The following is an 18,196-nucleotide window of genomic DNA, read 5'->3' as shown; positions in this document are numbered from 1 at the left end:
TTTATATATTCCAAATAATTGCTTTATATTATATATGGTTATATATAAATATTTGTTAATTTATATAAAGTTACATAATATAAATTATTTATTTAATTATGTATGTTTATAATAAAAAATTATAGATTTATATTTATTCTCTCTCTATCTATATATATATATATATATATATATATATATATATATATATATAATTTTTATTTATTTATTTATTTGCTATGGCGATTTCAGGAAACATTGCGTTTAATTTGTAATTTACTTGTTGGTAAAGCACCATGATTTTTTCCCCTCCTCAGGAACAGCTTGATGCAGCAGTGAAGCAGCTTTTGGCTCTGAAGGCAGAATATAAGCAGGTGACAGGGCAGGACTACAAACCTGGAGTTCCCCCCGCTGGTGCTTCTCCATCAACTCCAGCTCAGCCTGCCGCCACCACCCTTACGCCGTCTGGCTCCTCTGACAGCTCTCCTAAGTCTATTCATGATCGAGTCACTCAACAAGGAGAACTTGTGAGGAAACTGAAAACAGACAAGGCACCCAAGGTTTTTGACTTATCTCAGCTTTGGTCATAGTTTTTAAAATATCTAATTTTTAAATGATTCTAAGTAGTATTCAACAATTGTTCATATTTTTACAGGATCAGGTAGATGCGGCTGTGAAGCAGTTGCTGAGTCTTAAAGCTGAGTACAAGCAGCAAACTGGACAGGAATACAAACCAGGCGTTCCTCCTTCCTCTGGTCCCGCCCCTGCACAGTCTAGCTCCACCCCACCTCAATCCAGCTCCTCCCCTCAGGCTCAAGCACTGTTTGCAGACATAGCCCAGCAGGGTGAGCAAGTCAGACGGCTTAAAGCAGAGAAAGCTCCTAAGGTTTGTTTGAATTTGTTTGCTAACAAGCAAAATGCCACTTTTTAAGTGATTTAATTTTAGCTCTCCTGATATTGTAATTAACATTTTTAGGATCAAGTTGATAAAGCAGTGAAGACTCTGCTTGAGCTGAAGGGTCAGTATAAAGCCCTCACTGGAGAGGAGTACAAGCCTGTGACTACCCCAGGAAGCTCAGGGAACACAGGGGGGGAAGACAAGAACCGCAAGGAGCGGGAGAACAAATCTGAGAAACAGGGAGGAGGAGGAGGAGGACGTAAGCAGCAGAAGGGAGGAGAGAAACCTCAACAAGGTCAAGACTCTGGAGCAGGTGGAGCAGGAGAAGGCCAAGGGCCAAAGAAACAGACACGGTGAGAGGCAAAAACGCAAAGTAATCCGTACAGTGTCAAATGCCCTTTATTTATTTCCCTGAGACATGAGGGGCTTTTGCACCGGAGGAACCTTTTCATAGTTCCTAGAACTATTGGCGAAATTACCCGGATGTCGGCGTGTTCGCACCGCAGGAACTAGGTACGATTTTAGTTCTAGGAACTCTTTTGGAGGAACTAATTTAGCTCCTACTTCAGAGTAGGGTCTAAACCAGCACTGTAGGAACTACCCGTGACGTTAGTGTACGCTGATTGACTGAACGCACGCGAAACACCAGCACCTGCCATTTCTAAAACAGCTAAATGTTAACACAGATTATAGCCTATATATTTACTCCAGAAAATAACTATACAAACATGGAAAACATGGATAGATGGGCCTCTAAACCTTTACGCTGAGGAGAAAATCCAACGCGACTTTAGGGGGACCAAGCCAAACATGATTATGTATTTGTGCTCAGCTAGCAACACTGGACATCAACCACACGGCATACGCTAATAACTTTTCATATACTGTCTACTTTCTATGTATAACAGTTCTATATGTGTTAGACAGGACTGTTAGACAGATCGTAAACTAATGAACACAGAGAATCTAAAGCGCCGTCAAAATAAAGGTCACAACAACAAGCTCGGCTTACGTCACTTCAGAGTTCCTACTGGCGGTGCAAATGGAACAGGAAAACGTTCCTATGGGAACCATCCTGGTGGTTAGTTCCTAGAACTAAGTTCCTAAAAATATCCGATGCAAAAGCCCCTATGGATAAATACTTAAATGGAGGCTTGAGAAAGTTCTGCAGTTGTTTTAGTACTGCCACAACTGGTTTTGTCCTCCAAGACTAAACCCAGAATACAGTCTGTTTTGTCTGAATTACTTTTTCAGACTACAAGCTGTGTTCATGGACACTTCACTAAAGGCTATTCAATTATGTATTAAGTATATTTTGCATTTACGAGCAGGATCTATAGATTCACTCACTTATTTTGTGTTTCTTAAATGTAGGCTGGGACTGGAGGCAAAGAAAGAGGAAAACTTGGCTGATTGGTACTCACAGGTACACTGTGCTCACACGATTTTGTAAACCGTAGAAGAACTATCTTATCTTTACACAGTTCTTTTTATTCAGCTGTTTAAAAATGTTTGTATTTGCTGTTTTCAGGTGATCACTAAGGCAGAGATGATCGAGTACTACGATGTCAGCGGCTGTTACGTGTTGAGGCCCTGGTCTTACGCTATCTGGGATGCCATCAAAGATTTCTTTGACCGGGAGATCAAGAAGCTGGGTGTGGAGAACTGCTACTTCCCCATGTTTGTCTCTCAAGCTGCCCTTGAGAAAGAGAAAACACACATTGCAGATTTCGCTCCAGAGGTGAGAAGCTGGAAAGAATGTAAGATTAGAAGTTTAGGGTCAGTTAATACTTTTTTTCAGCAAGGATGCATTAAATAGTTTGAGTCACCGTAAAGACATTTATAATGATAATCTGTCACTTTTTCCACACAAATATTAAGAACTGTTTTCAACATTCAAGTGACATGTGAAGGCCAAGTATGGTAACCCATACTAGGAATTTGTCCTCTGCATTTAACCCATCCAAGTTAGTGCACACACATTAGGAGTAGTGAATAGTGAACACGTGCGCGCGCAAACTGTGGACACACACCCGGAGCTGTGGCTAGCCATTTTTGCTCAAAGACACATCAGTCATTTCCCGCCAGTATTGAGAATTCACAACCTTCGAGTTACCAGTCTTGACTCTCTAAACATTAGGCCATGACTACCCCCTAAAAATACAAAATAATACGAAATTTTACTTGAGAATTAAGTCAGCATATTAGAACGATTTCTGAGGGATCATGTGACACTGAAGACTTGAGTAATGGCTGCTTGAAATTTAGCTTTGCCATTACAGAAATAAATTACATTTTAAAACATATTAAGATAGCAAAAAGTTATTTTAAATTATTTTCTTTTAAATTGTGTTTTTAATCAAATAAGTGCATATTTTTAAAATTATAATAATGGATGATTGGAAAAAGATCATGTTATGGTGGATTGTATTTGGGGCTTTTCAGTGTGTGGATAATAAATATGTATAAATAGCCACTCAAAGATTTGTGCTTTTTATCTGCAAATGTCTTTAGGTTGCTTGGGTGACAAGATCAGGAAAGACAGAGCTGGCGGAGCCCATCGCTGTACGTCCCACTAGTGAGACAGGTGAGCAACTGCAGCTGTATCTGAAATGGACTGGATTCTTATCTTTGTATTATCTTTTTAATACATTTGCATTCTTCTTACTTTGATGCAGTGATGTATCCTGCCTATGCCAAGTGGGTCCAGTCACACAGAGACCTGCCAATCAAACTCAACCAGTGGTGCAATGTCGTGGTCCGTTTCAGCCTCAGTCGTACACTTTAACAAACGTGTCTCAGTTAAAGGCCTGTGTATTTATTCAGTTTCTTGCTGTTCTCAGCGTTGGGAGTTTAAACACCCGCAGCCCTTCCTGAGGACCAGAGAGTTTCTGTGGCAGGAGGGACACACAGCGTTTGCCACCAAAGAGGAAGCTGTAGAGGAGGTTGGTTAAATGTGATCAGTCACACTTCACTCGCAATGTCACACCTCACTTCATATTTACATGCTGATCCTGAAATAGTTGTAGCATGTTTCTGACCCTCTCTTTTAACCATCATGTGTGCAGGTGTTGCAGATTCTGGACCTGTATACGCGGGTGTACGAGGAGCTGATGGCCATCCCTGTAGTCAAGGGCAGGAAAACAGAGAAGGAGAAGTTTGCAGGAGGAGATTACACCACCACTGTGGAGGCTTACATCTCAGCAAGCGGCAGAGCAATTCAGGTAAGCGTATATCGACATTAATTTACTCCTAAGTGAAGAACTAAAAAGAACTTTGCCGTGAGCATATCAGGGCCTTTTTTTTACAGTCATTGTTTAGTAGGGCTGAGAATTGCCATAGACCTTCCGATTCAGTATTATAAATATATTTAGCTGCCATTGCAAAATGTACTGCAATACGTTTATTAATTTTTTTTTATGCATTTAGCATTTTATGCATTTTGGCTCTTGATGTCCATAATTTTGTATTCTGTTTAATTACTTTGTTTAATTATAAAATATAATTTAATTTAATTTATATTAAAAATATAATTTAAAAATATAAATAATTTATATTAATATATAAAAGTAGTGTTTAAAATAATACTAAAAAAATGTATGATACATTTGTGCATGATAAAGTGTTTTTTTCCAAATAAAAAAATAAAATATACAAGGAGTAAATAACAAAGAAACTGTTACAATCCTCTCTGTTTACAATCGCTCAAGACAGAATGGACTGTTTACATATAAACATACATTTTCAAAATGCTTGTATAATGCGCCAAAGGTCAATACATACTAGAGCATGTGTCTGAGACTTGTATTTTTAAATTCAAACTTATTTAGCAAGCAATGGCATCTTAAAAGAACACATACGTGAGACGCTGCAAACCACACAAGAGACAAACGCAACATTCAAAGACAATTAGTGCATGTTTATGTAAAAAAACTAAACAGTGGATCACAGTGGAAGTCGGCCTGACTCGGCCATACCTCTGCTGCAGAGAGTTACTTTTTTCTTATTGTATCAGCCATTATATCATCATCTCATATCTTTTAAAAATAGATTTTTCATTGTGGCAATTTAAAAATCGTTTGTCTCAAGAATGGCTTTTTTCCTCCCAACTCTATTGTTTAGTAGTAGTGCTTGCTAAGACAAGAATCACTATTACGATTGGTTATATTTTGGGTTAGGGATGTGGAGCATTTTAAAAGCATTCGGAACACCTTAACAATGCCCTGGAGAACACCCGCAGCACCCTAACATCCTGAAAAATGTGAAAATGTACCTGCATGGTGTGTAAAAGAAGTATTGTAGCAGTATCAACGTACTGCAGTAAGATCTAAAACTCCTTATTGCTCACTCAGGGTGCCACATCTCATCACCTGGGCCAGAACTTCTCCAGGATGTTTGATATTGTTTTTGAGGACCCTAAGAGACCAGGCGAGAAGCAGCTGGCCTACCAGAACTCATGGGGAATCACCACTCGGACCATCGGAGTCCTGACGATGGTTCATGGAGACAACATGGGCCTGGTGCTGCCACCCAGAGTAGCATGTCTACAGGTGTGCTGGAGATCCATCATTTCTTGTTTATAATGGATCATAGCGTTGTATGCAAACTTACACTCTGATTTGCAGGTCGTCATCATTCCTTGTGGCATCACAGCCACTCTGCCAGAAGCAGAGAGAGACCTTCTGTTGGCCCAGTGCTCCAAGTATCTTTCCAGACTACAGGAGGCCAATATCAGAGTCAAGGCTGACCTGCGGGATAACTACTCACCTGGCTGGAAGTTCAATCATTGGGAGCTGAAGGTATGTAGGTTCTTCATCTCAGCATAATCACATCAATCAGGGATGCTTGATTATGGCAAAAATCATAATCATGATTATTTTGGTCAGTATTGTAATCATGATTAACACGTTTAGGAGTGGGTGATAGGACCAAAATCTAATACTAATTTAGTTTTTTTGTTTTGTTTGTGATATGCATGAAGTATATTTTGCTGGAAATAAGGGTGCTATATAAACATTTTGGATTACAGTGAAATTTCACAATTCTAGATATCAATTTTGATACCTCAGAAATGAATGCTAGGTTAAAGTAAACAATCAGTAGTACAACAAAAACAAATTAAATAAACAATGCTTTAAGTATTTCATGTAAATCTATCTAACAGTATTCAACTAATAGCTTACTATAGAGAAACTGAATAAAGCAATCAAATGTAAATAACACACTGCATAGTCTTCACTGTTTTCATTGATTATACACAGATTTTTACTAAAGCAGCTAAAGTTATAAATAATATGTTTTTTATTTTATTTTGTTTTTGTAACATTGGCACAGACAGCAGCAGGTATATTAGGCCTAATTCACGGATCCTGTATACTGACAGGCATCTGGGTTTTTTTTTCTCAACTGTTTATGCTAATTTAAGGCATAACTGACTGTTTATGTGAATACTCACCAAGAGAGGCATTTTACACTTTTGTGTATTTGACCATTTAGGCAAGTACCCAAAGTATACTTCGCTTGTCTGTGAGTATCTTTCACAGCTTAATACGCTTATAATAACTCTCTTTAATATCAAACGTCCTGAGTAGACTGTATTCTCATTTGGATGCTACATTTGGTATCAGTACCAGTGGTATCAAAAACCAGGGATATGGGGTACCTGCTGATAGGCGGCTGCTTTCAGACGCTCCCGTGTGTATCTCTGCAAGCGCTCTGTGAAGGGGTTTCTTTTTACAACGCGTTTTTGAAATGTTGATCATTGTAGCCAATCACAGACATATCCGTTGAGCCTGGGAACGCAATGGCCAGTTAGAGGTGTTAAAGTTAGTCAGAATCCGTTCAACTCTGCTCAGAACACCACACATTTTAGAGTTCTGCACACTCGCAAATCCTTTCATTGTTACTTACAAAGTGTAAACACAATGTAAATAAGAGATTAATTGTGCTGTGTAGACAGCTTTTTTTGTTAATATTGTTTTTGTATCAGTGAGCAGGCGCTGAATGTAGCCTAAATGATTGACTGTGATTATAAAGAGAGCGCTCTTTGCTCACTTTCTGTTTACAACCCATATACATTTTGGATAAAAGTTTTATTTCTCAAGCCTGGTTTATACTCGACGCGTCCGCACGAGCGCGAAGTTGCGCGCGGCAAAAATGACGTCATCACGGTGTGGGTGGTCGCACGCGTTGGGTGCGCAAGGGTCCATTTCGCCTGGCGGTGTGCACGGCAGATTTTGTAACAACGCGCGCGGCGCCGCATCCGAAGATGAACGACTTCGAGACTAATCTGGCCGAGCTCGAACTTCTCCCCACACCGGCACCCAGTTTGCACGTCTAAATTAGTTGCTTACATTTAAAAAATGAGCATTCAATAGCATAAAAAGTATTTTTAATGAACATGTTTAATAAAAAATGTTCACGAAACTTAATAAAATGTTTAGTGAAATTAGAAAATATGTTAGAGATTGTTAATTTAGTTATATTGTATACACATTCTCATATCCATATATTTCGTTTTATTGTCACGAGTAATAATCTCAGGGTTTACTGGGTTTTACACAATTCTTTTTGTAGTGTGGTATTGGTGGTGGTGTACTAAAATAAACATTGTCACGTGTGTAGCTTTCTTCTTCTCACCGCTGATTCCTGATGGTTTAGAGGACAATTACTCGAGTCGCCCCCTATCGTTTCACAGAATAGTACAACGGCGAGCGCGTCAAGTATAAACGCCTCGTCCGTTTGCGGAGGTGCGCGCGCAGTCTGCGGAGACTCGCGCTGCGGAGCCAGGCGAAAGTATAACCAAGGCTTCATGCTCCTCAATACACTGCAAAGTTTCTGGATTTGCAACTTAGTTCCAGCAGTTTTTGCTATGATACCGAAATTGGTACAGAGAACCGTGAAATTTTACTGGTATTGGTATCAGCTATTGGAATTTTGGTATTGTGACAATCCTAGGAGGGGCGAAAGCCACCGCTTTAAAGGAAGGGAACAGAATGCAGCTCGTAATTTATCTCGATTATGGTGTTTTCATCATTTAAATTATGAAACTAAACTTCGATTAATCGCACAGCCGTACCACCAATGCACAAAAGCTTTGTCTGACGTCCTGTTTTCTGAATGCAGGGTGTGCCCATAAGGTTGGAGGTTGGGCCGAAGGACTTAAAGCAGGGCCAGTTCGTAGCAGTAAGGAGAGACACGGGACAGAAAGTCATCGTGCCAGAGGCTGATGCCGTGAAGAGAATCCCAAACCTTCTAGAAGAGATCCAGAACAATCTCTTTAAACGGTACAAACAAACTCCTGCTCTCTAGTTCTTCACCTAGTATCACTACATATGAGATCTGCCGTTTCCATCAGAGGCAGAATGATTTACTATTTTCAACTTGTCACAGGGCCTCTGATGATTTGAACAAACACATGGTTGTGGCCGATACGATGGAACAATTCCAGAAAGATCTGGACCAGGGAAGGGTAAGTAAACTGTGTGGATCCAGAGCTCTTTGGATACTATTTATTTTCAATTAAAACCAGAAAGGTGCCTAATTTATGTCATTTCTTACAGATTGTACAGATTCCCTTCTGTGGAGGCATTGAGTGTGAGGACTGGATTAAGAAGATAACAGCCAAGTAAGAGACTAATCTATGCTTTTGGGTTGTTTTTCCTAGATGACCAGTATTTAGTTTAGTATTTTTTCTTTAAACATTTCAATGGCAAAATCTCCCAAATATGATGATCGTCTGCAATGGAATTATTTTCCTACAACATAAAGGCAGCTATATATTTTAATGTATAAAGACCCAAAAATATTACGTGTGATATGGAGACAGAGCAGGTCCTTAAAAACTCTTAAAGTAAGGAGCCAGTTGCATAAATTAGTCATCACGTTTTTTTTCTTTAAGACTATTCATAAATGTCAGTCAGTTACATAAAAATGTACATTGGCATTAGTACTAGTAAACGTACTAGTACTAGTTTATGCAACTGGCCAGATGTATCAAATTTTAAGGCCAAAAAAAGTCTTAAATATCTTAAATGGTGTAAGAAGTCTTAATTATAATTTCAAGAGGTCTTATATTTGGGGACAGAAAAACAGGAATGGCAATAATGCAGTGATTTAAAATTCAAAGGGCAATGATGTAATTAAATAAATGTGAGCGCTGCACATTTCAAAGTAAAAACGTGTGCTGTGGCACCTTTCTTTGGCTCGTGGTTTTAAAGAAATGCAATCAATGAATACTGCACATTTATGCCAAGCAATTTCTTCATTATCATCTACTGTTGCTGAATCATGACTGTTTACTTTATGCCATTTATATCTCTTAAAAATTGTTTGAAGGCTGAAATGGTAGGTTTTATAGAACATTTTATCAGGCTATTTATTTGGCAAAACATTTCATTTGTATTAGACTATTTGAACTAAAGTTGAACAAATCATAGTTTTTATGGTTTAATATGTGATCATAGATCTTGCTCTGCCTCGCCCAAATGGCATTCATTTTTTTTGTGCAGGTCTTAAAAACCCTGGAAACTTTGTCGTCTTTTTTATTATTATTTATTTTATTTATTTATTTATTTATTTATTTATTTTTAAGTAATCAAATATATATATTTATTTTATTAATACATTTTAGTATGTATTAATTTTATATTGTTACTACTAAAGGCGAAACTAATTCTAATATTGGAAGTTGGTAGCATTCACAGCTTTTTTATACACCGTTATTGTTTATTTATTTCTTAATATCAAATTCTTTAATAGTGTTAAAAATTGATACATTACATGTTAATACATTAACCAAAGATATACACACACACACTTTTTTTTATGGACCCCAGGAAGCTCTATTTAAAAACCTCTGGTCTTGAACACTAGAATATAATTATATCAATTCAAAGAAAAAAGATAGAAGTGGGTACTCTTAACACATACACTTTTTCCTGTGTCTCCAGGGATCAAGACCTGGAGCCTGGTGCACCTTCAATGGGAGCCAAGAGTCTGTGTATCCCCTTCAACCCGATGAAGACCCTGCAGGCCGGCCAGATGTGCGTCAGCGGGAAAGAGCCTGCTCAGTTCTACACGTTGTTCGGTCGCAGTTACTGAAAACGTCTGTCATCCCAAAATAGTGACTCCCCTTATCAAATGCACTAGTAGGATAACTGTAAGACATCTGTCATCATCTCTAACCACTCTAAATACTGCTTATTACTATATTTTGGAGGAATCCTCTATTTTTCTGGTCACAGATTTACTAGCTGACAGGCAGAGTTTTAGGCTGAGATTTGATGTTCTATGCGATATTTGTTCCATACTAAACCTTTGCACATCTTTGTCCTAAATAAATTGCTGACAATTGTAAACAAAACATAATCTGTAATAAAGGGATTCTTAATTTCTGTTGTTTTTGTGCTCTTTGTGACTTGTCTGGTATGTTTACATGGGGATCAGAAATTAAGGTGTTTTCTTAAATGATTATGTAACACTCCATAAACCAAGGGATTTCACTCTTCTTTATATACATAAACATTTACTACACTACAGTAGTGGCCAAAGGTGATGTCAGGAGGGAATAGTTTTTAATGTCCCTACAAGTTCAAATAAACCATCAAAATAAGGAAAATATAAATTTTTATTCATTTTTAAAAATATATAAGGGAAGAACAAAACACTAAACATGGTTTATCCGTTCCAAATCCGTTCTCCCACCCACATGATGAGAGTTGAGAGATGTTGATGTAGTGGCTTAAAAGATGCTGCTTCTATTCTGTGTGTGGATGGAGCGTAACCAGCATCAGCTTAAAGATTTATTTTTGGGTGTTTTTTTTATTTTTTTTATAGAAAAGTATGTAGGACAAGAGGGAAAGGGGGACCAGAGCAGGAAAAGTTCTCAAGCCTGGGCTAGAACTTATGAAACTCAAAGTGCAACTGTGCTGTCAATCAATGTTCTAACCACAAGACTATTGGAAGAACCTATCTAGCTTTGGTGTTGTATATATTAGAACCTCATTGTGTAAGAAACATGGCGGTGATTGGAATCCGATGGCAATAAATCCATCTGTCTGAATCAGTGGTGTGGACCAGTATCAATTTGATAAACTTCTTCCTTAAACTTCCACATCATAATCATCTCCAAACTTCATAACAAAGCAGATTAAGTTAACTGGGCGATAGTCATTATACTCTTCAGGACTGTTTTTATTTTATTTTGGAACTGGTATGATAATGTGTGAATCAATAGACCTCTGAAAAACGTCCACCCATGCAGGGGCTAGAAGATAATTTTCCTAGAAAGCAGTATTTTCCAACGAGGAATATTTTTACAAACATCATAAAGGTTATTTATAAAAAGCATTATTTAATTTTATTTTTGTTGAATAAACATTATTTATTATAAATGCTTTTTCATTCAAATGCAAATACTGAACATACAAAAAGAGAGAGAGAGACAACTACCAAAATAAAAAATTGTCAGTGGGTAATAATATAAAAAAGAAAAAGGTATAAAAATATTAAATAAATAGCTTTACAAAGGTCACTAAAACTCAGATAAAGTTGTTATTTAACACATTCTTTATAGCTTTCTTATTCATAGTGACTCTCTAATCGTGATAGGCAGTAGTGTCCATGTAGCCTTACTTAAGTCAACAAAATCATTAAGTGTTTTGTTGTTGTTGTTGTAAAATTGCATTTATGAATGTGAAATTGGTTAAAAAGTACTGAAGGCTATGAGAAATATATAGTAATGAGCCGAGATAATGTAAGTTACTGTGAATCTCGCGAGACTTTTGCAGTACGACGGTTACCCTTCTAAACACAGCACGTGCTGGGCGTGATGTCAAACGTACAGGTGCGCACTTCACACTCTCCGCCTGTTCGCGTGACGTCAGATTTGTGGAAGAAAATTGCGGAAATGCTACGTGGAATAACTATTATAGGCAATCATCGTTTTATTACATCTATTGCTGTTTGTTTATGAGGGTAAGTGTGATTGTCTTTTTATTGGCGTATAAGTCCGTTTAACCACAAGACGTTTGTTTACTATTAGAGAATGTATCACACAAAAGGTTTATTTACTGTTAATCTGTTTACTGTTGGTCTGTTAATCTGACCTCTACATTGTTGAAAAGGCAAAGCAACGTTAATAAAAATACGATAAAGTGATAACTGATAAAAAAATAAATAAATAAACATATTTGTGTCAAAAAGCAACTTTTTGCAACGTAAGCTATGATTTTTAGTGGTTCTCAGTCTTTACAGATCCCTCCTTTCAGACTGTAATATTCTCTATATAACATCATATAGCGCTTAACAGATGAAATTAATATTTAAATGTAAAAAAACGTACAGAATTTGATAATAATGATAATTATTGCTGTAAAAGATTAGTCATGTAAAACTGGAAAGTTAGAAAATACATAATAGTTTATATCTTTAAGGTGTTTACAACACATGGAATAGAAATACATACTATTCAATTCAATTCAATACACTTTATTGTAAATTTGTCTTGGACTCTGGTACCCACATACACATACACTGACCAAAAACATAACAATCCATAAACCATATACACAAGCACATAAAAAATGTAGGTACAAAGGATTTCTTAAAACGATTGTATCTAGACATAGATCGTCTGCCAGAAAGCAGCAACTCATAAACAGTACTAATAAATAGCAACTCATAAATCGCTTATCTAAATAGTTGTATATTTTTGTTTACTTGTTGCACAATTTTTTTTTTATTCTGTTCAACTGTTTTTATTAAAAATGTTAAATTGTGTTTAATGAATGTTCTATAACCAACAAGATACAAGTACCAATGAAAGCTTGTTTTCTGCCACAGAATAAAAAAAAATTTTTTTTTGACTTTTTATCTCACAAACGGATTATCTCCCCCCATCATAATTACGAGTTTATATCTCATAATTCTGACTTTATGTCTCACAATTGCGAGATTATAACTTGCAATTCTGACCTTTTTTAAGAATTGTGAGATAAAAGTCAGAATTGTGACACATAAACTAGCAATTGTAAGAAAAACATTTTTTTTACCTTTTTTTCCACGATGGAACCAAGCTTTCTTAAATACCTCATATGCGATTGTCCTGTAGGGATTAATAAAGTGTAAATAAAATATAATGTGTTTGTAAAATGTAATATTTTACTCCACAGACATTTGTTTCTCTCTGTCTTCAGATTCCTCGGTCCTCTTCCTGGAAATCAAAGCAAAGCAACTGAGGAAATGTCTTTGGAAGGAAGCATGTGTCATCCAACCTGCCTCTGAAATACAATGGGAACTCCCTGCAAACTGCACACTGCCAAAAGCATAGCTTCAAAGACGACAACAACAGAAATTAGGACAATTTAGAGGCAACCCCTGCTGATCCTGCTACAGTTTGATAGAACAACTAGATGTAGACACAACTGTAATAGTGCCACGGGTGTTATTGGATTACGTTGTTGTGTGTAATGGGGGAATGTATGTTGGACCTCTGTGGTGAAGATGGTTTTCAAAGTTGTGAAGGGTTTGACGAATGGTCCACGTTCAGTTCTGCGGACTGGACAGAACCCCAGCAAGATGACAAAGGGGTGTCAGACTTGGGCGGATTACTGGACAAAACCAGGAAGGAGGAATTATCAACCATACCTGTGACAGAAACAGGAACTTTCCAGTTTCCTGAAAACGTACGTTCTGCAGTTTTGCATATTTAACTGTCGTTACATGATACTAAAATCATTTAGAGGTGATACATACTTTCAAACCGTTATGTCTGTGCTAAGTGTTATTGTGATATTAACGCTGTTGTTTTACAGGCTGAAAATGGTGACAAGGTAAATCCCTGGTTCATTTTTAATGACTGCTTTCAAGTTGAGGAGGCAGAGAAAAATCTTATCATGATGGAAATCCCTACATTGTCCCAGCTACAACAGAGCACATTAGACATGCCCTCTCAGTCTGCAGCAATTTCAAGGTACAAGTCTATTGCTTTTGCTACTGTTCACTATGAGATGCTTTGTGATTAGCCAAAGTCATTACAACAGCCATCTTTACTTTTTATTTATTTATTTTTATTCGGATCTATTCATTTATTCACAAAATCAATTATAAATGCACATCATACAAACAATAACTTGAATATTACTCTTCTATGACTTGACGTTCCAATTATCACTATTAACTAAGACTTTTGCCTCAATAAAGTCCTAATTACTGCTTATTAATAGTTAGTAAGGTAGTTGTTTAGTTTAGGTATTAGGTTGGATTAAGGGATGTAGAATATGGTCATGCAGAATATGGCATTAATATATGCTTTATAAGTACTAATAAACAGCCAATATCCTAGTAATATGCATGCTAATAAGCAAGTAGTTAATCGTGAGAATTGGACCTTAAACAAAAGTGTTACCTATTTTATTATTATGAAAATGTTTTATAAAAAATACAGTTTTGTTAAGGCATTTTAAATATTTTAAAACTTTTATCTGACAAATAAGATCATGTGGTGCAACCAAAAAAAATTGAAACATAAAAAACATAAAGCTGGAAATTATATCGTATAGAGATTCAGATTGTAACACTTTATGAGTATGTCCTGATATTTGTAAAAAAAATGTTTGGAAAATAATGATATTATTATTATTATTATTCATGCAGATACACTCATTAAGCATGTATTCAAGCTGTATGGAAAATATCATTTTTACTTGTTAGTTGAAAAACATTTGGCAACATTTCTCACTTTTGTTTAATTTAACCTGAATTACTAAAATAGCTAAAACAATCTAAACTAAAACTTTCTAATCTTTACAGTGACCTTGAGCTTGGGAAAGGCGCTTTATAAATAAAACATATTATTATAATTATTAAAAAATGACAAAAACACAAAGCCAAATTACTAAATCTTTAACTAATATGTAAGTAAAAACAGAAAATGTAACATTTAAATCTAATAGTATGTGTGTACATTGTCATAATTTGCCCTGATTGTAATGCGCTCAAACTATTTTTGCACAGTTAAATGTTGTGATTTATTACTCTCCGCACAAGCCTTAATGTCATTGTCAAAAGTCTCTTTCTCTCTTTCCCATCAAGCCAAGCTGCACATTTCTGGTGTCATCTACAGTCTGGGTCAAGAATTCTGAGACTATCCGGTCCCAAACCTAAACTATACTCCCGTGAAGGACTGCTGAAATCACTGCAGCTCAGACACCCCGACGCACGCGCTGACTCACAGGTGTGTAGAGAGTGACATGGCTATGGACGGAGTATTCAGATTTAGCACATCACTCAGCCCGCATCCTTTAGACATGATTGATACCTCATGTGGTTTGTCAAGGGGAGAGGTTGTGCTGTTACATATTAAGACTTTGTGGTGCTATTAAAATAAAGCAACTTTCTTTTCTTTTTTTTTTTCAGACCACAACTCTGTCTGATCTTGAACTAGAAAATCCAGAAGACCCTCCTGGAGCTCTTATTCAAACCAAGGTTGGTGACATATCAGTATGATTTCAGTACAATCATTTTTCAAAGAAAGAGTTTGTTTGTTTCATTTCTAATCTATTTTTAGATAACTGGTATCAAAATAGTTGAATAGTTTGCCAGGTCTTTTTAGGTAAATGTAAAACCTACTTAAAGAGGTTGTTTCACATTATTAAGCAAGTCACAGTTCTCATGCAATATGGGGAGGAAGATGAAAAGCATGAAATGTCTTGCAAAAGGCATAAAAACAACTAATATTTGGCAAAAACTGAATAGAGATTGTCAAGATTAAGAGATTGAACCACAATAAGATGGCAGTCTACCAAAATTATGGACTGGTAAAAATAAAGATATTTCTTACAGTAGGATATAAACTAAGAATGATTTTTACACTCAATCAAAAATGAAAATTGTCATGAACACAAAATATATTTTGAGACGTTGTTTGGACATAGAAGTCAAAGTTAACCAAAATATTTTGGTTACCAACATTCTTCAGAATATATTTTCTATTCCACAAAAGAAAAAAAATCATGCAGGTTTGGAATGACATGAGGGTGAGTATGGTAATTGATAACAGAATTTTTATTTATTTTATTTTTATGTATTTTTTAAACTGGTTTCCTCCAAATTTGAGGTGTTAGGTGGTCTACGATTTGTTTTATTTATTTTTTTAAGTATTTTTTTAAAAATTATTTAGAGGAAATTAATTAAAGGTAAATAATTAACAGGTTCATTGACTTTTAAACTTTTTTTTTGTAGCTGATGCCATCATCACACTGTCAAAATTCTCCAGGATTCTTCTATCAGATCTCACGCCAGTGGCTCAACCAGTACAGCATTAACCTGCGGCCCAACCAGCACTAGAAAGATCCTCTGCAATAAACATCACATGTACACACAGACACACACACACAGACACACACACACACACACACACACACACACACACACACACACACACACACACACACACACACACACACACACACACACAGTACCTGGGTAAACTGTCTCTTTAAACAAAGTACAAACTTTTTCCTTTTTTCCTTAATGTATACACAAACAAGCACAGGTAAGGTCTTCACGCACTTTCACAAATATATCCAGGTAAAGCCTGCTAGAAAAAAGCACAGGGACGTACTACTATGCACACTAGCTCAGGAAGAATTTCCTAACTTACTTGACATACACACTTACTACTATTGTAAATAAGAGGCTGTTAACATAAGCATTAGAACAGAACTAACAAGTGCCTAATAAGAACAAAATCAAACCTCAAGTATATGAAGTTAACAGCCATATCATTATTTATATATTCAATTATATGTTGCTGCCTAAGCTCATTGCTTACTGTTCTTAAATCTGTTATTTTTATTGAGAACTGAATCTTAAAAGTTTGAATGTATTTGGTATATTTATATTGGAAATATTTAACAAGAATAAATTAATATACAGCTCTAATAGTTTGTCCTGCACTTTAGATCAGTTTGCCTTTTATTATTATTATTTTACATTTTTTTTAAAGGACTGAAAAATTTAACTTAAATGTTTAATAAAAAAGAGACGTTTAAACTCTTATGGAATAATATTTATTTCTGGTTGGGTGTGTCAATGAGTCTTAAAAATAGATTATTACATTTTCTTATTACAGATTTTTTTAGACTCAATACATCTCAATACATTAATACAGATTCAACATTTTTGTCAGTCACAATTTTTGTATATGCTTTAACAAAAGTATATCTTATAACTCAGTCAGGGTTGTTTCATGTGTCGGGAGGCGCGGAGTAGGGTTGGGTGATATGACGATATCGATAGAGATTTATCTATATTTTCTGTATGTAAATGTATCCGTGCAGAGCAGGACTGCTTAAAAATGATAGAGCAGAAAATAAACATGGATGCATGAAAAGAAAAGCGGGATATGCTTGATGATTTATTAAAAAGCACAATAAATATTGTACAATACTGAATTCGGTACTGACAGGGAATGACAACGTGACTTGAACGCTAAAATACACACATCTATGTATCAAAAGGGCCGTCTTGTTGAGTATTCACCTAAACACAGTCACTTATGTCTAAACTGAAAGTAGAGAGTTAGGTGAAATTATTATTATCCAATATTGGATTCATATATAAGGTCTTAAAGTGACAGCAGCCTCATAGGCCTGCTTGCTGCTGTCTATGTTGTTAATGTTAATCGAATAACAAAAGAAAAGAAAACCATTCACTGCTCTTGACTGAATATCTTACCTAGTTTTATTATGAATCTGTGTAGCCTATATGCAATTCATAAAATGTAAAAGGGCTTCCTGTATGTTATGTTAGAAGGGATGCCTTTGTAAACTCCTGTGACTTACAATAGCCAATTTCAGTTTAGGGCTAATTTGATATCAAGCTTATTAATTATATCAACACAATTGATCACCAAATTAGTCAAGTTTAATGTTCATCAGTTTGAACAGTTTGCCTGGTTTAGTCGACTGATGCATGTAGCTTTATGTGGCACTCCTGAGTTATGTGAAGCTGATTCTGTCACACTTCCTGTCATTGTGCTTGTGTTCAAACTGAAAACAGAACTACTCTATATTTGGTAAAACCTAGCAAATAGGAAGTTCACAACTAGTTAAAAAGGTCACAGAAAATACAAGTTAACACATTTGATCTGAGCATCCGTTCTCACGCTCAAAGTCCTCACTGCAACACAAAGGTAAAAGCATCAAGAACTATTCAGGGAGAACTGATTGATTGCAGTCTTACCATCTGTTATAATTTATTGTACGGGTCTCTATATAGATGTGTATGTATTATTTTTGGAAACGTTTTGTATTG

General features: G+C 36.1%; 2 protein-coding genes across 4 annotated transcripts in view; both read left to right on the top strand.

Moving 5' to 3' along the window:
• eprs1 (glutamyl-prolyl-tRNA synthetase 1) overlaps window positions 1-10,273 on the top strand; it is a 31,697-nt gene extending 21,424 nt beyond the window's left edge. Inside the window, exons 20-34 of the mRNA XM_082143195.1 lie at window positions 297-539; window positions 635-865; window positions 956-1,230; window positions 2,252-2,303; window positions 2,409-2,618; window positions 3,392-3,464; window positions 3,556-3,635; window positions 3,721-3,822; window positions 3,946-4,101; window positions 5,230-5,427; window positions 5,503-5,676; window positions 8,003-8,163; window positions 8,270-8,348; window positions 8,440-8,504; window positions 9,829-10,273. Coding sequence (XP_081999321.1) covers window positions 297-539; window positions 635-865; window positions 956-1,230; window positions 2,252-2,303; window positions 2,409-2,618; window positions 3,392-3,464; window positions 3,556-3,635; window positions 3,721-3,822; window positions 3,946-4,101; window positions 5,230-5,427; window positions 5,503-5,676; window positions 8,003-8,163; window positions 8,270-8,348; window positions 8,440-8,504; window positions 9,829-9,979 — 2,250 coding nt within the window. The 3' untranslated portion in view covers window positions 9,980-10,273. The remainder of the gene's footprint in view (window positions 1-296; window positions 540-634; window positions 866-955; window positions 1,231-2,251; window positions 2,304-2,408; window positions 2,619-3,391; window positions 3,465-3,555; window positions 3,636-3,720; window positions 3,823-3,945; window positions 4,102-5,229; window positions 5,428-5,502; window positions 5,677-8,002; window positions 8,164-8,269; window positions 8,349-8,439; window positions 8,505-9,828) is intronic.
• Window positions 10,274-11,708: 1,435 nt separating this feature from the next.
• On the top strand, window positions 11,709-16,939 carry LOC309479297 (uncharacterized protein). Of its 3 annotated transcripts, XM_082143351.1 has the most exons (7): window positions 11,709-11,854; window positions 13,075-13,563; window positions 13,693-13,850; window positions 14,972-15,113; window positions 15,296-15,364; window positions 16,121-16,261; window positions 16,342-16,939. In XM_082143351.1, the coding sequence occupies exons 2-6, from the start codon at window positions 13,348-13,350 to the stop codon at window positions 16,223-16,225; spliced, it is 690 nt and encodes a 229-aa protein (XP_081999477.1). In that variant the 5' UTR covers window positions 11,709-11,854; window positions 13,075-13,347; the 3' UTR covers window positions 16,226-16,261; window positions 16,342-16,939. The 3 variants fall into 3 exon arrangements, with proteins under 3 accessions (XP_081999477.1, XP_081999476.1, XP_081999478.1); XM_082143350.1 differs by having other exon boundaries at window positions 16,121-16,939; XM_082143352.1 differs by having other exon boundaries at window positions 11,743-11,854; window positions 13,051-13,563; window positions 16,121-16,939.
• The last annotated feature ends 1,257 nt before the right edge of the window (window positions 16,940-18,196 follow it).

Source organism: Leuciscus leuciscus (assembly GCF_965113295.1).
Source record: "Leuciscus leuciscus genome assembly, chromosome: 17".
Classification (NCBI taxonomy): Eukaryota; Metazoa; Chordata; class Actinopteri; order Cypriniformes; family Leuciscidae; genus Leuciscus; species Leuciscus leuciscus.
Note: the sequence above shows the minus strand (reverse complement) of the source record. Positions and strands in the feature narration are given on the sequence as shown.